General features: G+C 36.5%; 2 protein-coding genes across 2 annotated transcripts in view; one reads left to right on the forward strand and one right to left on the reverse strand.

Annotated features, from left to right (window-relative positions):
* The window catches only part of FKBP11 (FKBP prolyl isomerase 11), a 27,077-nt gene extending 15,421 nt beyond the window's left edge, over window positions 1–11,656 (forward strand). Inside the window, exons 5-6 of the mRNA XM_072409343.1 lie at window positions 9,376–9,446; window positions 11,419–11,656. Of these exons, the coding sequence (XP_072265444.1) occupies window positions 9,376–9,446; window positions 11,419–11,636 (289 nt within the window). The 3' untranslated portion in view covers window positions 11,637–11,656. The remainder of the gene's footprint in view (window positions 1–9,375; window positions 9,447–11,418) is intronic.
* Window positions 11,657–15,138: 3,482 nt separating this feature from the next.
* CCDC65 (coiled-coil domain containing 65) overlaps window positions 15,139–23,119 on the reverse strand; it is a 17,170-nt gene continuing 9,189 nt past the window's right edge. The window contains exons 5-9 of the mRNA XM_072409353.1: window positions 21,784–21,922; window positions 19,082–19,279; window positions 17,554–17,772; window positions 16,500–16,652; window positions 15,139–15,567 (exon numbers count right to left, since the gene is read on the reverse strand). Coding sequence (XP_072265454.1) covers window positions 15,250–15,567; window positions 16,500–16,652; window positions 17,554–17,772; window positions 19,082–19,279; window positions 21,784–21,922 — 1,027 coding nt within the window. The 3' untranslated portion in view covers window positions 15,139–15,249. The remainder of the gene's footprint in view (window positions 15,568–16,499; window positions 16,653–17,553; window positions 17,773–19,081; window positions 19,280–21,783; window positions 21,923–23,119) is intronic.

Raw genomic sequence — 23,119 nt, forward strand, 5'->3', positions numbered from 1 at the left:
AGGTTTTAAGACTTAGCAGTAACATGTCAAATTATTTAAACACAAGGCAACATTAGGCACACTCATAACCTTATCACACGCACGGCTATAAGACTTTTCTAGAGCTGCCCCAATTCTCTGTAATGGTCTTCCTCGTCCCATTCGGCTTGCTTCTACTTTCTGCCAATGTAAAAGAGCACTCTATACCCATTTTTTCAAACTTCCCTTTATCTTCTTCTGTCTTCTTTTCCACTACATATCTCCCCTCCTATTGTGCGGTAATTCCCCCACATACTAGATTGTAAGCTCTTCGGGGCAGGGTCCTCTCCTCCTGTATCACTGTCTGTATTCTTCTGTCATTTGCAACCCCTATTTAATGTACAGTGCTGTGTAATATGTTGGCGCTATATAAATCCTGTTTAATAATAATAATTAGGGATGTAAATGAGGGAGATCCCAGTGCCATTGGAAAGGTACATGCATAGAAGAGGAGTGCAGTGAGAGTAACATATGGGGAGAATGGGTGCAATGAGACAGGTCAAAGAAAGGAAATACAAGTACACAAGTAGAATAGTAAAATAGTAAAAAAAAAGTAAAAATCACTCAGAGATAAGAATGGCCATAAGGAAGAGCAGCAAAGTAAGGTCTGGTATATGGATATAGTCACTGGTGCGGCAGTGCAGTACTGAGCATGGGATGGAAGAGGAAACAAAGGGGTACACAGGAGTTTGAACAGGGGACCCATTACACAAAAGGTAAATTGGAGCCGAGAGTAAGATTCTATTTGCTAGAAGACAATGTAAAGATAGATGCGTGCAACATTTCTTCCAAATACGTATAACAACAAGCTAGAAATGCTCATCTCTTTATATTTTGCATATTTTCACATGCAATAGACTACAAATAATTTAAAATATTATCTGTGATTACATAAAAGAAAGCCATAACATTTTTCACATCGGAAGATAAAGACTATGACTGTGTATGGTCTCACATCTATACAATGAGCTACCAAATAAGCCTGATATTGGTGTTGTCCTGTTGTCCATTGTTCATTCATTATACTTGGCTGTATTGAAGCCCTAACATATTACATTCTCCTATATTTTTGTAACCCACGGATAAAAGTTTTTGATAAATTAATGCCAGCCCTTACATCTTCCTGGCTTTGGTCCTCTTCTTGTCCTTTTTTATAGAAAATATAAATCAGAGTTGTCTGCATAGCATGGGTGATGTGCTTGGAGATAAATAATGGTGTGATTGATGTATACAGCCTCATGTTGTAAAGAAATGGATTCGATTTGAAGAGGTAGGACAAACTGCAATAACCTTTTTACCCAACTAAGGTATTGTGGAATTACATTGTGCCGGGGATTTGTTATGAGATAGGAGCTAGCAGGAGATGCTGTAAAGTTTCTGACTATCATTGGATTTATTTGCTATGGGAAGAGTTAGTCGATCTGTCAGTTTATGATCTAAATACATTGGTACATTTGTGATATGCATTACTTAACATCATGATCTGTATTGGAATTGGAATTACGCAGGCAGGATGAATCTTAAAACAGTCAATATTACCTACAATATTCAAGCATGGGGAATTTATTGTGTCATTCGCACAATGAATGTTTGCTAAACTTTTGTCTGTCTGTATTTTACCGCATTCATCTTCCAGTGATTTTGGCCTCACTCACTTTTTTTTTTCAAAGAAGTAAATTTCAATATTGGTCCATCAGCCATCACATTATGCACACAGTTTTTGACAAGTATACAGCAAGTAGTCTTCTTGTGAATCTCACAGCTGATGCTTTAAAAACAGACTCCCCTATCCAGCTTTTCTGCTATACCTTGTAGATGTTTTAGTTAATATTAGCGTGATTACTGTGTGATTGCTCTATTTTTACTTTCTTCCCGTTTCTCAAACTTTAACGTTTCGAGTCTCTGAGGGCTTGCATCTGAGTTTGCTATATTTTGTGCACACTGTCCAAATGATGTTGTAGTTAAGGTATATAAATATGAAAAAGTATTTATATTGCACCATCAGGTTCTTTATCTAGAATTTATTTTTCTTTTCATCCCATTCCTACCAACCACTATTGATGTTAACCTAATTCTACTTAAATACCTCAAATACGGTGACTGGTGACTTCTTGCTAATATTATATCAGGACATATACACACTCTTACTGTGTACTCACTGACTCTCCCCATCCCCTGAGGAAGCCTAACCAGCAAAACATGTTGGGTCTTGAGATCCAGTTTACCCATTGTGTACACTACATTTTTGATATTGTACTTCTTTGTCTCCATTTGGAACTGCAACATTGTATACTTATTTGTTATCTATTTAGCAGTACGTCATATAGACTCATTGTGAGATTAGGACTATCGTGTAACAACAATTGTACCTTTTTTTTTTAATTGTAAAATTACTATTATGTAATCACATGATAATCTATATATCATATTTGCCTACAAACCCCTACTTTCCTATTGTTCTGCTCTTGAGACTGCTATTACGTTCTATATTTTTTTTTAAAGGTAAAAGTCGAAAGTTATGTCAGTTTTTTCCTGTCTTTGGCTGCATTGGTGAGCTAACTCAGACACTACCTATACCTTGTCCTGTCCAACCATGGTAGACATTCTCTCTCCAAGTTTAGCTCTTTCCTCTGCAATCACTATTTTTAAAAACATCCATGGGAGATGTCTATAGAAAGCTCCTTTGTTACTTTTAAAATTTGCTTGTTGCAACAAAATGCCTATTTGTATCATCATTTCTTGGCTACTGTAATCATTTTGGCAACAATAAATTGCATGACTTTATCATGAGAGCTGTCTATATATTTATCATTATTTTGTATATCTGTAAGTGTGTCTCTATTTCATTATTGTCCATTATACAAACCCCTGTAAATTAATGCACACTTGCATAAAAAATATTAATATACCCTCTTGTATAGCAATAAATGTGAAATGATACAAAGAAACAGCAAAGAGTATATGTTACTTTCCAGATGGAGGTGTCATTTCCAATGAAAAAACTAAAAAAGCTACAATAGGATTTTCTCTACTGCAAAAGCAACTGTAAGGTAATAGGATTTTACGCTCTTTACTTTTTTCTGGTCTTCACAAAACTCAGTGATACATGAAGAAGAATATTTATTTTGATGACATTATGTTCACAAAGTCGCAGGCATCTGATGCATCATTAGTTGGCAGGTTTGCTTTATTCAAAAAATAAAATTTACAACCTGTAGTTATCAACTTAAAACCTTAAAAATGGGGTGTTAAGATTATACACACTATTTATTTCACATTGCTCAGTGTACAAAGTATAATATGTGCAATTGTGCGTTATGAACACAGGCAGCAGAAGCTTTAGGATTTGGGGACTTTGTCTTTTTTTATATGTATGCATCTGCTGGAAATCAGAAAAAAAGCACATCTAATCAGTACGTGTCATTTGACAACACACATGGTAGTTAATGATCAGGATTTGGTAGTTTATTCCTATCCTTTGTGTAATTGAATCTGGGACTTTTTTTCACACTCACCCACATTTATTACTTTATCCTTCAGTCACTGATCCCTGCTTCCAATCAGATCCCTATAGGTTTTCACAACAGACATTTCTTCTAAACACCTAAATACTAAGGTACATGAAGCCCTGGATCCTGAGTCTTCAATAGAATAGAAATAGTGTTTTTTTTTTTTTTTAGAATACACATTTTTTTTTTGTTCTGTATCAAGTGTGGTAAATGCCAGATGCATAGTGTAAGAGAAAATGTCTGATAATAATGGACCTATATATATTTACAATAATTACTCCTTATTTCCATTATTGCATTCTTTAAAAACTATTAAAGTTAGGATTGGATAAATCTATAGTACCGGTATGTCCCGTGTCATTGCCAAATACTCTTGAACAGCCTAATATACATGTGAAATGGTGGAATTGGCATAATGAAAAGAAATATTGTGTATAAACTGCTTAAAGAATACAATGTTTTTGTGATGGTACTTTTTTAAAAATTGGTTTTGAATGTTGCTGGCCATAGAGATAACACACGAAAAAAGGGAATGGAAGAAAATATATATTTCCTATTGCTTGGCTGAACCGTCGCCCTTGTGCTCTATTCAGTTTGGAAGCCGTGTTTCGATAGGAGACCATCATATGTACTTTTGGGAATTTTTTTCAGTTCCATCAGTTTAGAAATACTGATTATGTGCTTCAAGCAAAGGAGTTTCAGTTAGTTGCCTTGCACGCCACCAACTTGTACAGCGTAAAGATTCAGAAAACTGCTTTGTAAAAATCTAAAAGTTTGCCAAATAGATGACTCTTTTTTTTGCCCTGTTGTTGGTCTAAAAAAAAAAAAAGTAAAATTGTGGACACAGAAGAAAAAGAACAGAGGTTTGGTGGGCATTGTAAAATGAGAAAATGTAGACCATCGATCTTCACAAATAAGTGTAACTTACATCTGAAGAGGCTTTGGACAACTGTGTACGAGTACACACAACCTGGTATACATTTGTCTTAACACCATTTTTTGGGGGCCTGATGCATGGAGTGGACCAGTCCTACATGGGAATTGTTTAAATGGTTGAACAATGTGGTTGTAAACAAAAGTTAAAGTAAATAAGATCGCCCGAGCATAGTAATATTTTTCCTTCAAGGACTCATAGACTTCATAGTCTCAAACATGATTTTCAGGAAAGTAAGGGGTGATGTCATGGAATCTCTGCAGACTTTTCTGTATATATGAATTACCAGATAAGATAAGATGAAGTTAATTTTTATACAAAGTTCTACAGCTGCTACAAGTAAGTGGACAGAGCGTTCAGATATCAAAGCAGGAGGAATAAGGAGTTTATAGCAGCCCTTATGCTCAGGTATTGGGAAATGTTATAGTAATTAGAAGTCTACTGTGATTTGCAACCTTCTCAGTAGATCAGTGTTCCTCAAGATTTCCTGCACAGGTGGCTAGGGGTTCTGTGAGCCATTTGTGCCTCTTAGATCAGTTACCACTGACACCAATGATATTTTGCCTACATGCCAGGGTAACATTCTTCCAACTAGCCAGCAATGTAAGAAGCATTCTTCTCACTGACCACCACACTAATATACTGTGAGCTGTGGATATAGTAATTTATTAGGGGTTCCGTAAGACCTTAAAAATTTTTCAAGGGTTCCCCCATCTAGTCAGGAAGCAGTGGTTAAGTTCCCAACTTTGAGATAATGCATCAATGTCATGAAACTGCATGAATCACCAGTTCTGTGTGATATTGCACTTGGCCAGATATATAACGTTCATTTATCAGGAATATGGCTCTAATATTGTGTAGTTTCTTATGTTACATTCCTGATGGAGCATTCTACTGTGCCAACGAGTTGCTGCTTTGTAGGTCCTGGTTGAAGGTTAAATTGTTGTGGTTCATCTACCACACAACAAAGTTAGACAATGTATGGAGAATTTTCTGTGTTGGTTCATTTACCATATCCATATGCTTGCCATATGCTCTTCTCGTTGTGAAGAATCATATTAGTTCATACTCAGATTTATAAACTTTATTTATAGACACAGAAAAGACAATGTACAAAGTAATAACCAAAAGAATCATCTGAACAGTACAAAGCCAGAGTAAAAAAAGAACAAGCAATAACAGGCTCAAGATTAGTGTTACAAAGTTCGGGTCGTAAAAAAAAAAAAAACATCAGCAGTATACAAAAATCATATATATAAAAATCATATATATACGTATAACATTTTGAGTGCCCATTCCTTGTTGTATAAGAATTAAACAGATTAACAGAATCACGTCATGTCTGACTGTGTCCTCCATTTTCTAAAATTTTCCTTTTGCCAAACAATACTCAAAAGTAAAAAACAAACAGACAAACAAAAAGGGGAAACCTGGTTCATAAACCATTGAACCTATATAAAAACAGCCAAAACGCGGGATGGGAAGGGAGGAAGGGAAACTTTTCTGTTCCGGTAAACTAGCATCCTATTTCTTTATTTTTTTTAGAAGTGGTATGGTTTGTAGCGGATACAATAAACGTGGAAAAGATACCATCTTGACGAGGTGGCATCGCCCCATGAATGACAATGGCAGCCTCTCCCACATTCTTAGTTCGTTTTGTATTTTTTGAAATACTGGCAGGTAGTTGAGTTTATATAGAGACGTGGGGGACCTGCCTATATGTATCCCCAAATATTTAATATTCTCTTTGACAACCGTTAAAGGTGAGGTCGATATCCACCGCCTGTCTCTGATATTAGTCAGGGGAAGTATCTCACTTTTTGAGAAATTGATTTTCAAGCCTGCTACTTCTCCAAAGAGGGTTAATATGTGTTGAATAGTATTTATGTCTGCTGTGGGGTTGGAAGTGAACAGTAAAATATCATCTGCGAAAAATGCAGCCCTTATTTCTGTATCATGTATTGTTATCCCGTGGAGGGAGGTTGTATTTTCTATATATCGTAACAGGGGTTCGATAGCCAAATCATACTCAGATTTAAACCAAGTGACCATCTTGGTCAGGTCACTAGCTGTCCCTCAAAGGGACTCACAATCCAATGTCCCTACCATAGTCATATGTCTTTAATACATCCTAGGGTCAATTTTGGGGGGGGGAAAGCCAATTAACCTAACTGCATGTTTTTGGAATGTGGGAGGAAACCGGAATACCCGTCCGAGATTCGTACCCTGGGCCTATGGCTGCAAAGGCCAGAGCACTTACCTCTGAGCCACTATGCTGCCCAGTCTTAAGTTGTATATGCCATATCAGAGCCTTGTTCTTTTTAGCCAGGTTATATTTGTGCTTCCCAAATGATTGATTTGCTTAGACAGACCTGGATAATCTCAAAGGTCATGGCTCTATAACTCTAGTATCGTCATTGAAATCTGTTTATACGGTCCAGCCATTTCTACTATGTATTCATGTCCTCAGAGAGCCAGACAAATTACAAGAAATAGAATTATGTAATGTCTTTTGGAATGAAACTTCAGTGAAGTGAAGTCCCGTGTTCAGGAGCTGAAATGACTGAATCCTTTTATGTTAGGGTCACTGACTCTTTTATACAGGAATCCTGTAAAAGCGCTTCTCAAAAGACATTAAGATATGCTTAGTGCTTATGTTTTCATTTTACCTATTCAACATAAAGGAGCTGTTCCATGTATCCGATTCTTTTGAAAAGAACACTTTAGAATGACCCTGTGTATATAATACCTAAAATATCAGCAACTGCAAAGATTAAAAGAGAAAAAGGTAGATAAGAGAACTGAAAGAAATCAATGGGCTGTCTTTTCTGACCTTTTCTGCTTTCAGTGTTGCATTACTGGTCTGAATAGGCTTGTAGAAGTTGAAGTTAGGATGCCTGATCTCCGGCCCTCCCCTCATTTCCTCTCTTCTCGTCGTCTTGCAGGAGATGAAGCGCTCCCATCTCCTATGCTTATCTCCTATGAGATTGTGCTGCCAGGATATTTATTCATAAAATGTTGGGCATATTTCGGTAACTTATGCCTAGGAATTATAGGCCTACATTGTAAAATAAATTTCCATGCAAAAAAATTGAAACGCATTTTGCGTAGAAATAAGGACAGAAATAGCTAAGGGGGTTAAGAAGGGCTTTTTCAAAACTAGGGTCCCCAAAGAGTTTGCATGTTATGGACCCCCGGGGGCCACTTCCATGGCAATGAGGATTAGGGTAATGCCAATTTGATCTGTGCTTTGGTGCTCCAAATATATGCTTGCTATATACTTGCTCGCTGACAAAATGTAAGGCTGCTTTCAGGTTTACAGTGAGGTTGCGTTAGTTACCCCTTCCTCGTGCCATAGAACCGTGGCTAGGGGAAGACGCTCAGTACTGCTCACTGCCGTCTGGAGTCAAATCTGCAGACCCCCCGGTGTGAAGTACTGAGCAGCTGCTGGCATGCCTGTTAAACCTAGCTGGCCACTTATCTTCTCTGAACCCCTATTTCTCTGGAACAGAGGGATGTTGACAACTGGAAATATGGGAGCCAGTGGAAAACCACTTTTGCCCCCTCCCCATCCCCATTAAAATGTTATACCCATCATTTCATGCTACCCTGTCACACACAGCTATACCCTAACGGCTAACCGCAATTTCTCTGTAAGAAAAAGGAAATGTAACTGCAAGTGCAGGACTCTTGTGACTAACTCCCCCTAAAATTTCATCACTACGGCACCATCACAAGATACCATGCTACCCTGTCACATATAGCTGCCCACTTACCTTCTGTGAACCCTAATTTCTCAAGAACAGGAAGATGTAGGGGCCTGAAGACACAGTATGAGAACACGTCCCCCTTGGCTATCGATCACATGAATTGCATTTCTCTGGAAGTATCCATTACAGAGAATTTGGGGTACAAACAAAGGTTAGCAGCTCCCTATAACTGACAGGAGGCATTACATGATAGATTTAGTTTTGTACCTTTCATAATATTAATAAAATGTTGCATTAATAAAATGAGCATCAAATGGTGAGTGAAGAAATTCTTGATTTGTCATTTCTTGCTTCTTGTCATTTGGTGCATGTATGTTACGGTAACTAGAAACATTTCAATTTAATTTTAAATGAAGACTATTCTATTTTCAAACATAAATCTTTAATGTTTGTTTGGATTGTGGTCTGGAAGTTTTATCTCAATGTCAACAGCGGCCCCCAGATGAAAAAAGGTTGGGCGCCACTGCTGTTCTTGCAGTTTGGCTCAGTTTCAAGTCGGTACAATTAGAACCAGTTTTTTTAAGTAATTTGCATAAAATTGGAATTCTTTACATCTCATTGACCATCTCTACTCTTGTATGTTGTGCCATGCCAGGAATGTATTCATTCATACTTAGGTTATAGAAAGTTATATTTTATTGGCTTCCAGCTAAATTATCCCATATGTAATTTTGTGTTGTATAGAAAATAATATGTACTATTCTTTAGAGACAGAATAAATGTAAACATTTCAGTGTCCATGTAAAGTGTTGCAGAGCACATCAGTGCTACGTAAAGTAATAAAATATCTAAATACTTACTGGGGGTAGAGACCCAAATATTGTGCTGCTTTTCTTTTATTATTTCTGTGGTAGCTAACTGCTGGGTAAAATACATTATTAGATTTTCACAAATAATACACATATAGCCACCTGCTGACAGCTCCTGGGGGACAGAACCTACCTGTATCTCACAACAATCTACGCTTCCATCTTCCTAACCCATGTATTGTAGTAGCAGGATACAATTTTCTGCTGAGTTAGAGCTAAAATTGTGTTCATTTTACATCAATACCACAGCAGGGTAAATCGCTGTCACGCTGGGTTATTTTAAGCAGATTTATTGATTTGCCATCTTGATAATTATGTGTTTACTTTGTTATCAGGGAGAAGCGCAAAGTTGTTATCCCACCTAGCTTGGCATATGGAAAAAGAGGATACCCCCCTTCTATCCCAGGTAATCCATGACATTAATCCTTTCTAGTGATGGTGTTCAGGGTTTTTATTTTCAGTTCAAGATACAAATCATTTGGCGTTAAATACAATTCTGAAAAAGCAATTAACGACTTTACCAATAAGTTATTCTATCAACAATCCAAAACCATAAAACAAAATTCTCAGCTGACCCTATGCACTTGTTATTAGAATGTCTTAATACTGTGCATTAGAACATTGAAATGAAAATGTTCCATGCACTGCTATGCATTTCGAGCATTTCGAGAAGCACTGATCTTTCCTTTACAAAATATAAGGAGGGAATGTGCTGAGGTCATTACATTGTAAGCTTTTCTGGGAAAAGGTAAGAGTTTTCCTGTAAACCAATATGAAATGTCCCACTGCTATGTTGGTATTTTTTTTAGGTGACTTTTACATTTCTTTTTCTCATGTTTATGTATTTGATTGATTGCTTTACAACAACAGGTAATATACCAATAGATATTTTTTAACAGTGGTTTTTTTTAGAGCCGCTAAGAGAAAATCACAGCATTGGGACTTTGCATTCTTTTCTTTTTTAATCAGTCTGAGCAGACTGATGGGCTTTTGGTGAGAGAGAATAGAAAGGGCCATTTTACCAGGTGATACATACTTTAGTTATATTGCTGAATTTGCTCCTGGCTTGTTGTGCGTCCTGAAAAATCCAGTATATAGATTTCCCAGATATATTTTTGTTACTTTACATCTGGAAGTTTTGGGTATTCCTGCCAACCGTTGGGGTTCCAAACTCTTCTTTTGTTCCTCATGATTGCTGGTTTTTAGCACAAAAAGTGCCAAATATATATACTTTAAGTCCTTGCCCAATGCAGAATATGGGAACCATGGCTTCTTTTGCGTGGAATTCGAGAAGCAATAAAGTTATGGTAATGGAGCCACGTGGAACTAAAAACACTTTGAAATACAGCTTCATAAAACAGATAGTACTTAGATTTCATTACTCATATCACAGATCTGTAAAGTGGAAAGTGGCATGTCATCTGGAGTTGCACTTTAACTTATACTTTGTTGGAGAAAAAAGTTCTACATGCCTGATGTAATTATGCTGCGGAAAAAAGTACTGATTATAGTAGTATTGGTATTACTAAAGTAATAGTAGTATGGTATATAGAAAAAAAATATTCCAGGCAGGTTTCTAATGCAGACTGCAATGACCTGCAAGCTATAAGAAAGCAGTCCCAATCCACCACTAAAGAAAGTTTGCAATATCTCACTGAGCTAAGAGAAATGAGTTTACCTTGTGAAAATTCTATAAAAGCCATTATAAAATATATTGGAAATGTTTGTCTTGGGAGTTCTAGGCCAGGTTTTCAGCAAACACAAACACCCTAGATTGATGTTCACATATACAACTAAGAAGAGCTTTAAATGTCAATGTTCTGTGTTGCCCAAAAGTATGGCAGTTCTGCTGTTATTGGTGCTTTGAGGGCCAATTCGAAATCGGTGATCTGTCTTAGCCCAACACACATCAATCAAGAAAATTATGAATATTGCAAACATGGTACATAGGCAAATAAATATTTTATTTCCGATTTTCTAATTTTGAGATTGTTGAATAGGCTAAAATACACATCGATCAGCCAACATATTAAAACCACTGACAGATGCAGTTATTAACATTAATTGTGTTATTGTTTGTTTACCTCTCAAGGCCTGGAATATATTAGGCAGCCGGAAAATATTAAGTGTAAGGATCTTAGAGACATGGACAAAAGGCAAATTGTGATTGCCCGACTGGGTTAAAAGTTTATGGCAGCATAGTATAGGGTACATAGTACACCATATCAGACAGGTGATTTTCTTATTTTGGCTAGTTGATGTGTATGTATTATTAAAATGGCCCTAGCAAAGTACTAAATAAATAGGCTGAATTAGTTGTTACTTCTTACTCCTGTACAATATTTGCCACTAACAAGCTGTTAACCCCCTGTTCGCAGGTGATGCTGTGCTACAGTTTGATACTGAAGTGATATCACTATCCAAACCCACACAGTGGCAGACACTGATGAACGATGTCCTGCCCATGCTTTGCATTGCCATCGTGCCCACTCTCTTAGCATTGATTGGATACCACTTGTACTCCAAATCAAAGACTCCCACTGTGTCCAAGAAGAAGTTAAAGGAAGGAAAAAGGAACAAAGCCAAAAAAAAATAAAGAACTCTAATTTTATCAAACTACAGAGTCTGATTAATTCATTTCGGGGTGTTTTCTGTTTGGCGGTCAAGACATTCTCATCATTGAAAATCATCAATTTTACGTCATAGGTGTGTCACTGTTCCTGAAGCTAATCCAGATAAGAACAATGCTAAGACAGCGAAACACTTGTGCTAGTCTGGGATAAATTGGGCAGCACACAAGAAAATATATGATATACACAACTTATTAAATAAGAACAATGATATGGAGTAAACCATAGCAATAAATCAGTATGTGTTGTGATAACAACAAACAGTTTCTGGTTGTTATGTGTAACTGGGTTTTATACAATTTCTATTTTTTTATTTACATATTTATTGCTCCCAGATTTCTAAAAATGTCTTGTTTTAAGGTCATAAATTTTTCCAATATGGTGATGGTGAAACTAAGAACATAAACAAAGCAAATGAGTTTAAAAATTCATTTTTTAATAATTTGTGTATTCAATATATTACTGTAAATATAGAAGAGAATGACCTGCACAACACTGCCATACAGTGCATTAAAAAACAATTGATGTCTATAGTACAAGAGATTAGGGGTTGGTAGTATGATTGTGACTTATTTGGCTCTTCAGCTTGTGAAATTGTGCAAATCCTGATTGCATACAAGGAGGTCTATTGACAATTTTAGTCATCCAGGTCTACTTCCCAGGTATCTAGTAGTCATAAGTTAAAAAAAAAATTTTGACATGTTGTGCATTAGACAGAAACAAGTAGTGCAAGAAACAATATTTCAAGTAAGTGCAATTCAGTGTACTCTCCACTGGATTGTTAGTCGTGAACTCTGACAGGAGTATTTAGATTAGCTGTTCACACTGACAGTGAGGTTGTGGTAAATTTACAATTTCCAACTGCCCACTGCCCCCAGCTGTCAGGTAAGTGCTGCAGTGCCAGTGACTGAGCAGCTGACACGGATCCTGAAGTGAGTCTGAACCGGCTAATATTCAATTAGTTTGCCTGATAACACTGTATGTGAACGCAGACTTTTTTTCCCTTGATGTGCATACTTTTTCAAGCTTCCTCACAATTGACCTTCAAGGATCATGCACATTTAAAGGGTTGCTCAATATGCTTTCTTCTCTTTATCTCTGCCAAATATTTATGTATGTACAAGCATTTGAATGCTTTTTGCAGACATTTGATTTATAAATGTGAAAATACTTGTTTTGCTATCACTGGTACTATGCTGTGTAAAAAGTTTAATAATAATAAGGAACAAATTTTATTGTTTAGTTCTATTAGTAAGATGCATGCTTTAAGTTTAGAGCCTAACTAAACTCGACTGAACAAGGCAAATTCCAACGGCAACCAGTTTAAGAAGTGAATACAAAAAGTGTATAGAAGCAAATTGGTGGACAGAATACATATTTCATGGGACAAATTTGTTCACCCTTGTGCATTACAGCTATTTCGTATCACAACAGAACTCTTCATCTTCCCCCCTCAAATTCCAAATCTCCCCCTGACATATTTCTAACTGTTAATAACACTCAATTATCCCTCCCCTCAGGCATGCCATCCTGGCGCCAGTTCTATTCTGCCCTCTCTTTTTCCCCCCCATATGCAGAACATTTCCATGTCCTGTCACTTTCACCAACACAACATCTCCAAAATCCACCCCTACCTGTCCCCAGAGACCACCAAACTCCTTGTACACATTTGTAACATCCTCCTCTGGTATTCCACTAACCCGACTCTCTCCTCTACAATCTATTATGAATGCTGCAGCCAGGCTCATTCATCCTTCCCTCCGCTCCTGTTCTGCTGCATCTCTTTGTAGTTCTCTCCATTGGCTACCATTTCACCTTAGAATCAAATTCAAGCTCCGGTGCTTTGCCTTCAAATCCCTCCACAGTTATTGTCCAACCTACCTTTCTGACCTGATAGAAAAATACTCCCCAATCCCCTCTCTCTCTCTTACCCCCTCCAATGACCTACTAATGACTTCCTCTCTGATAATCTCATCACACGCACAGCTCCAAGACTTTTTTTTTTTTAAGAGCTGCCCCGACTCTTTATATTGGTCTTCCTCGTCCTATTCGGCTTGCTCCTACTTTTTGCTCCTGTAAAGGGGCACTCAATACCTATATTTTCAAACTTACCTACCCATCTTCTTCTGTCTCCTAAAACCCTCACAACTTCCCACCAATCCCCCCTCCTTTTGTATGCTGCTTCCCCATCTCTTAGATTGTAAGCCCTTCGGGGCAGGGTCCTCTCCTCCTGTGTCATTGACTGTGTCTGTCTGTGCTGTGTAATATGTTGACACTATATAAATACTGTTTGTCACAGAGGTGGTAAGCAATTTTAGTGCAGGAAACTTTCTACTGATTACTACCTACTTACTAGGAAGGAATGAGCGGACCATACTGTGTGGATAATTGCACAGCTACAGCCACAGTTTTGAATTTGTAAATTGCTGGTTCAAAACTAATAGTTACAATTTACACTAATTAACATGATTGCTTCAAAAATTTTCTTTGTTCAATTTTAGAATTATTTGGTGTTTAAAGGAGATCTTGCATTATACTTATGAGGTCCAAATTCCTTCTGTGTGTAAAAATCCAATGCTTTTATTAGGCACAAAAGGTACCAGTCAAAAAAAAAAAAAAAAAGCTCTATACTTCCCTTCCCACCCCCCTCTGCTGTGGACATGATATAAAGGTCTTCCATAAAGAAAGGACAAGAATATACTCCAATCCATAATAAGAGTGTGTTCTTGCTTCTGTAATCCCCAGAATCTAGACTGAGGGGGCCTTTCCTAGATACTGCAGGTGGAAGACAGGTAAATTAGTATAAATCTAACAGCAATTTTCACAGGGGAAAAGGCATCATCTGTATTTTACAGACCTTTTACTACTTTAGCTTTCCGCTTGAACAGCAGGCAACTATTAGTGGCTACACATACTTTAGGATTTTCAAAGCATCATTGGTTCCCTAAAACTCAGCAGGCTCAGATTGTTTCCTTTCAGTCATTATACATTTATTTGGAGAAGGAGGGTAAAACTGGTGTGTGTTTTGTCTATTTCTTCTATGGGCCTGGTTATTTTATTATAACTGTCATTATTTTAAGACATTATTTTTTTGCCATATTGCTTTTTTAAATTTTTATGAATTTTTGTTATATTTTTTTTTTATTTAGCTGCCTTTTTTAAAGTGGTATTACTGTAATTAAAAAAGTACAAATTCATTTTATAATTTGTCCTGTTTAAAATGACACTAATGAAAAATAAACGGTTTCCAGTTTGTACATTTTCTTCCTATTCAAAACTAAAAAGAATGGCAGTAAGGGCAAAGGAGCTGGATTTAGGATATATGTCCCATAAATGTTATGGAATTTGTTAAGGACATATCTCTTGGGTATATATCTACTCTCCTCAGATATGAATATGTGTGATCTTTTTACCATTACACAGAATATTGTGTGAAGTTAGATTTAGTAGATAATAATTATTAGCGAGTGAAATTTTTACTTTACTTTTAATGGTTTTATTGCATAATACAAAGACACTGTATTAGGAATACAATACATTTGGAGATATAACAGAGTAAACTATATGATATCCAGCTGATCACAGTGTATGGCTAACTACATGAGCAGCTTCAATGATATTGTGTACAGGCCGCTGGACCCTCTTGTCAGTGACAGGAACTTGTGGGAGAACTTTCTGCTGTAAGCTGCTGCGGTTGTTAAGAATCAGTAGTGGGTTCTGTTGGCTGAGAACCTCATCACTGACTGAGATGCCATCCAGGTATTGCTTCAGCAAAATGCGGAGTTTCTGGTTATCCTGGGATAGGACAGTTTTCTCACGTTCCAGTGCCCAGCGTTCCAGCTGAACTTTATTGTACCTCTTCCAAAATTGGTCCAGTGCAGTGTAATCCTGCATTAACTACAAGTAAGAAATACAGTAATCATAAGAAAGCAGTATTTGACAAAAAGCCATTCAGATTTAGGTGGTTGCTGGGGGCTGGAAATATCCGATGGATTCAGAATCCATTGGCTAAATTCCTGCTTCTACATTTGATTTAACTACTGCAAACAACCCTCTTTAATTATCAGTCATTTCTAGTAAACAGATATTCTTGAAGTAAAAGTGAAAACTGTAATAATGCATGTGAAAGGTATAGTCATGTGACCTGTGGTATTGCTAATTTTCACCGAGTCCTTGCTAGTATTCAGTGTGATCAAATTCCCTCTATAATTAAGGTTAAAATATATTTTAGGTGAGCTGATGCTTTATTTAACAGTGAGAAACACTGCCGGTTCTCAATGTGTCGACACAATACACAGTGCAGGTAGTTGTTTCTGTATTGATATTATTGTATTGAAGTATTGATCAGGAAACAGTATGATAGAATTTGTATCCACAACCACCTCTCTGCCTTGCAGGAAACTCAACTGTGTCACATGTTGGTAGACAACAGTCAGTAACACATTTATTTAACTCTATAAACACCATAAAATAAGTGGCGGGTATAGAGGAATCTTACTGAGAAAAGTGAGGTTGGGAATGAGTGCAGGCATAACAAACCCGTCCCCAGTCTCTACCTACTACAGGCAGAACTGCCAATACATTAAAATTAGGGGGCTGTGAGATGATTGGTCACCTGGCTTAAAAAAGACAGACAGCCGTGACTATTAGTTTTGAGAGAATGTGGGGACAAAGTGTCAACTTTGAACAAAGATTGTAGAACACTGGAGAATGTGGGTGTATAAGAATTTTTTTTCCAATTTAGGGTACGCCCCATTCCCCATAACTATTCATGTTTATATGTGCAAAGAGTTGGGCTCCTAATTAGGAGATTTTACTACAATGCTTACCAGTGCCAGCTGCTCTGAAGGCTTCTCCATGCTTGCTCTCTCTGCTTCCTTTTTCTCTGCATCACTAAGGGATGAAGGGTAGAAAGGCAAAACTTTCTCTTCCTCAGTTTCCAACTTTCTACACATCTCTGCCAGTCGAAGGATCTGCTCACCCTGTGTACAAAATAAAGCACATACCAATCACATTTAGTAATCGATTTTAGTCATGCTAACCATTTTAGTGATCATTTAGCAAGGAACATCTATTTATCAATTCTGTCACATAGTCAGGTAATTCTAAACAGTAGCAGTAGACAGATCTTAAACAGATTTGAGATTTATGATACTTACAGCAGCAGCCAGTGGAAACGGTTGGCAGGAAAGATGACTTCTTAATAAAAAGTATTTTTTTAAATTAAAGTCAATGGTAAACTGCGGAATTACAGGAACAAAAGTTGCAAATACACATAAAAACTGTCACATAGATTCTGCTAACTGTTGTCATCTCCTAATAGGAAAACCAACAGGTAATGAAGTAGTAGTTGCCTAACTGCTTTTAGAGAAAGTCTGCCCCCTGGCTACAATGGTAATATTCAGAACTGAAAGAATGAGATTAGGTGAAGCTAACGCTAAAGAATGAGATTAGGTGAGCTGAAAGAATGAGATTAGGTGAAGCTAAAGCTAAATTTAAATAAAACTAATTGAAAGATCGCCGTGAACAACCTTGCAAAAGGATAAAGCAAATGCTTCAAAAGTGTAGCTTTCTTTATGTTTTCTTCTTTATACTTTACTGTACAGAAGACAGCAAGGTATGGAGAAAGTCATGCCGGGTAATTGAACAAAGGACACTAACCACTGTACTCTACCTGCACATTGTAATAAATGACTGATAAAACTATTTTTTTTTTTGCATTATGCTACTTTTTATGAGACCTATGAATAATGTTTTAATGGAAAGCTAAAACTATCAAAAATATATGCAATGTTATATGATAACATTGATGTGTATAAATGAGTACAACTATTCTTATGATATGTAACAGATCAGAAGAAATGCCTTGTCTATAACTTGTACCTTGTCTATAACTCTTTGCAGTTCTTTTAGTGTGGCATTGCTCTGTATAGTAAGGGTGGTGAGATGGCTGTGTTCAGCTGCCCTGGCCTGATTCAGTTGCTGTTTCAGCTTCTGGAACTGTTTGTGCACCACTTCTTTATCCTCCCGCAGCCTCCGGTTCTGTTCTTCACCGTCACGTGCGTGAACTGAAATCTTGTTTCTTAGGCTGTTTATTGAGTCCTAAATAATATACAAATAATAAATTGTTATTTTCTAAATTAATGGTCATGGAAGAAATGTAAGATTATTGGAATTAGTTTGATGTGCAGCAAGCACAGAGAAAACATCTTTATTGGTTAGATTTGTTTAAGGTTTTGTTATTTCCAGGATGCTGTTGCATAGGAAAGTTTTATAAAACGTATTAAAGTACTGTACGAGTTATAGGACAGAAAACTAAAGGCTATGTTATCTCCTAATGTTTTCTCTGCTGTTGCAACCAGCAGTGGGATGAGCTCAAACAAGACATACAACTTTGGGCCTAACAGCTGGCTCTCTAAACAGATGTGTCACCTACTCATGGAAGGTAACAAGATATATAGATGGTGTGGCTCACCACTGACGCTAAACAATAAAGTTGAACTACTGAGCATGGATATTTAGGTTATTACCAATGTTTCAAAACTATTTCACTTTTTTTTAGTTAGGCTTTTGTAACACAATAAAAAAAACAAGTATAGATGCCAAGGTTTTAGGCAAATCTTGTTTTTAGTGGAGGATTTATTTAGCTGCCCAAAATGATGTTACATGCTCGAACTATGACTTTGCCTAGTAGAATAATTATTTTGAAATTGACACGTTAGCTAGTTTAATTCAATAAATTCCAGTTTAAGGGGTGTTGAAATGTTTCCCTGCTGTGCGTAATGGTTTGATCCACCAGCTGTATGCCACTGCTGTGTCCTGTATTAAGGTAGGGGCAAGTGGAAAAAATGACTTAGTTTCTATTTCTTAAGCTTTTTTAGACACTGAGAAATAAGTATTAAGGTCTCTATTTATAAAACAAGGAATATGACATTCCCTTAAACATTCCCTGGCGGTAATCAATTCCTGCCATAGGCCCTGATTTATTAAAGCTCTCCAAGGCTGGAGAGGATACACTTTCATCAGCTAAGCTGGGTGATCCAGCAAACCTGGATTGGTCTTCTTAAAGTCATTTGCTATTTGTTAGCAAATGTTTTCAATCCTGGACCAGATCCATTTCAAGTTTGCTAGATCACCCAGCATGTCTACATTTTATTACAGTAAAAGAGTGGCATGAAGGTGATTAAAATCTGTAGACTGCTGCAGGGTTATGCAAAGAAAATATCCATAGTAAATAGTGAAATTAGAAAAAGTGAGAGGCCATATGTGCCACATATAGAACAAGCTTGAAAAAGAAAGGGTATAAAGGAAGAACCTAGAATGGAAGAAACCTACGTTATAGGAAAAGTGAAAAAGTTCAATAATAACTTTTAAAACTCAGTAAAAGAATCTAGTGAATCATATTGGTTACCTGAATCTTCTGGAGCTTTTTCATCTGGTAAGCAATTTCCTCTGTACTTTTCTCATCTTTGGCTTTTAAGGTTTCAAAAGCGATCTTGCGGTCTTCTGTGGCATTCTGGTAGTTTTTCTGAGCTTGTTGAACTTGTTTCCAGAGGTCCTCTATTGTGCTCTCAAGAATAACACGTAAGGAATGCTTCTCCTCCAAACTCTACCGTGTCAATGACAGCAAACAGCATGCACCAAAACCATTAGTAAAGGAGTAAGGCAACGCTATTTTTTCCTCTTTCTAGTCATTAGAAAATCAAAAATTGCTTTGAAAGGCTAGGTACACACGTGGAATAATTATGGTTTGAAAACGAACGATTAACGTTTATTCCCGATTATTTTGAACGATCGTATTGTGCACATTTCTGTATGTGCTGTAACGAACGATCCTTCAAATTTAATTTACCAATAATGTACACACTAGATACAATGGTTTGAACGATCGTTCAAACACTGCAGGAAGTGCCATGTACAAGAGAAAGTGTATCACAATCCACGATCACTGAATGACCGTACACACAATAGATTACGAACAATCATTGCCCAATCAGATCCTCTGGAGCGGTCGTTCGTTTCCAGCAAGATTTCTCGTTTGTCGGCATCGCTGACCAGTCGTTGTGCACTTTTTCTGTTAACAATTATCGAATGATCTGTCATGGATTGTTTGTTTCTGACAATTATTGCACATGTGTACGCAGCCTTAGATTTTAAGCTCTTCTGGGCAGGATCCTCTTCTCCTCCTGTGTCACTGTCTGTATCTGTCTGGCCTTTGCATCCCCTATTTAGTGTACAGCACTGCATAACATGTTGGCGTTATATAAATTATTTTTTATAATATTAAATACTACCACCACTTCCATATTAGACCTGAATGCTCCCCCTACCAGATTATCAAGAAAATAAAATGCCTTGAACATGCGGCAGATGAGGGCCTTATAATAAATGATCTGACTGAAGTGCTTTAGAAAAAGCCCTAAATAACACTTTTTTTTCCTATGATGTGTTGTAGAGACTTTGCAGGACAGGGTTGATTTAATTAGCCAGTAGGATCTACACTTTATTAGGCAGGAACAAGAAGGTATTCCCACAAGCTGGAACAAATCCCCAAATATGCTGTCTGTGTGTTTCCTAATTACAAAGGATAAAACAACACATTTTTCCAGTAAGCAAAAAACAAATTGTGATGTCTGCTGAACTGAATATTGTAATTAAATAGGTTCCCACAGCAACCAGTCACACTTTTTGCTTTCTTATCTGGTAATGAGCTTTCTTCTCATTACCACCTCTAACTTTGCACTGACAAAAGGGCAAGAGAATGAGCATTCACATCAATGTTCAATCAAATACTGATCTGCAGCACCCTAATTTGTTATAGATTTTTATTATATTTAATTATTTTAGCGGTTTATACCTGTACAGCTGCTGCCCTTTATGGCTCTGTTCACCTATAAAGTAAAAAACTGGCACTGGCCAATACTGCAGGAACCACTTATCTTATGTGGCAAAAACAGTAAAAAAGACAGAATATTTGACCCACCCCAATAACTATTCACCCTGATAATTACTGGACCCCTAGACATATAAATGGACTGAGAAATATTGTAATATGTTTATCAATAGCTATTTGCATAAAGTAAATTGACTGTTCTATAATTTTTTAGGTTGAACATTCACAGACCTGAATTTTTTTTTACATTTTTTCCCCAGGCTAATTAAAGCTTTTAACTTCTTCTAGAAGTCTTTTACAGGGATCCGTTTTTTTCTGCTAGTTTAAGGTCATGTCTTCGTGCTTTTGAGCTCAGCTTCCTACCGAAAATACTGCTCTCCTGAACATTATTAGCATTCCTAATGTCTTTAAAGGTCTCTGTCAGTTCCCCCTTTTCTCTTCTTTCCTTGAGGCTGTATATATTAAGTTTCTGCAGTCTCCCCTGATATGTTTAATCCTCTAGGCCATGTACTTATCTCTGGACTCCAATACATTATCAGTAATTAATCACAGGCACACTTTAAATGTAAAACCTGCTCCCAAAATGGTGGCGTAACAAGAATCTTTTATTTGCATGTTCTAACAATTTGAGCTGTAAGAATTTCTTTCACTATATAGTATATAAAACTACTCAATTCATCATTCACTAGGAAATGTAAATGGCTTTAAAAGTTCAAGTACTAAGTTAGGAGTATTTGTAGTCCAGTGTATATTACCACTTCTGTTTGTAACAGCATAGAAAAGAAACAACTGAAAATGGGATCTTCTATCATAGCACAATACAAGATCCCATTTTCCAGTAATTTCTTTTAAACACTGTTACAAGCTGTGATTATGGTTGACGAATTGACACAAATATATGTCCACATCTTGTTTACTTATTTACCACTTTTTGAATGTTACTGTAAAAGTAATAGAACTGACTTACTGCAAAACAGACCCTGTCATTGTTTTCTCTAGGGATGGAGGTCTCAGTGCATCTTGGAACAAAACGTCATGGTAGCAAACAGTACTAAAGCAAGTTTAGTAAGTAACATTTACTGGAAGAAACAAATACAGTGTCCAACCTACCTAAGCTCATTCAATATTCGGTTTCTCACTGAAACACATTACAACACTAGATGACACTCAACACTGAAATGCACTTTAGGTAAACTATGGCAGTAAGTCACAGTGATCACCTTGTTTTTTATCTCATCTCTCATACTCTGAAATTCCTGCTTTGCTTCACTTTCATTCTCCAGTGTGTTCTGTTCCATGGTTAGCATCACATTCTGCAGATACTGCATCTCCTTGTCTTCTTGCTCCATAATCATTTTTCTAATAAACACATAAATAAAATACATTTAATGCAGGTAAATGTTGTGCTATTATCTGTCATGTCTAAATATTTTTCTTTAATTTAGCATTATAATAATATTATACCATAGCATTTGAAGCATGGTCCTTTCACAGAGCTAATTAAAACTTATCAAATAGTATTCCAGTTCCTTAAAGTACTTTAATTTTATGTAAAGTGTAAAATAGTAGCGGTTCTAATATTGTCCTAGCAGAGGTTCTAATTTGGCTGAACATACACTTTATAATGCATTTACAATAGGTTCACTAAGCAAAACTTTCTTCTATTAAAGATAGTAATAATATTAGTTTTTTTTTACTAAAATTGCAAAAAAAAATTATATCTATCCTAATAGAAGAAAGTTTTACCTAGCAAACTTATTGTAAAGCATAATAAAGTGTATGTCCAGCCAAATTAGAACCCCTGCTAGGAGTATATTAGAACTGCTACTATCCAGACATTCATAACAGAGATTTCCCTGACAGCAATATACCAATGAGGTTAGGAAAGAAAAGGGGAATAGAAGTGGCATTCCTACCAAACAAAAAGAGCAAAACAGTATTTGTCATGCATTTTTTAGCTTATCAATGTGAACTGTTAACTGGTTATGTTTAGTTTTTTTTTAAAACACAAGATGGTTAGCATTAGTTAATGACAAAGTTAATACAAAATCAACATGCTCATAGCTAAATGTAAAAAATACCTTGGTCCATAACGGATATAGGGGTATACAGGTGTGAGGGTTTCAGTGGTTAAGCAAGAATTTTCCTGAACATGTTGGGATCATTGCCTTTGACAAATAAATCCAGATATATACTTTATATGCTTCTGTGTCTTAAATTCTGCTTTTAGATTTCACACATACTTTATGCAGTGCATATTTTATTCCAGTAGATGTCAGCACTAAATCACAGAATGTAACATTCTGACCACAGAACCGCATTTCTCAGTCTGTAACTTTTTCATAGAAAAATCAATCTGTCATAACCATAAAATGCTTTAAGGAAACATGTTAAAACCACAAAGTAAGCCATTAACCACTTGAGCGTTACACTGAGGTCTAGATTTCTGTTCCAAAAGCGTTACAGGTTTTCATGAATTTTTTTTTTTAAATTGTAGACCTGTAACTTACAGAAATATGTCCGAACAAGGGTTCTAGTAGATATCATAAATATATA

This window comes from Pyxicephalus adspersus, chromosome 1 (genome assembly GCF_032062135.1).
Source record: "Pyxicephalus adspersus chromosome 1, UCB_Pads_2.0, whole genome shotgun sequence".
Lineage (NCBI taxonomy): Eukaryota > Metazoa > Chordata > Amphibia > Anura > Pyxicephalidae > Pyxicephalus > Pyxicephalus adspersus.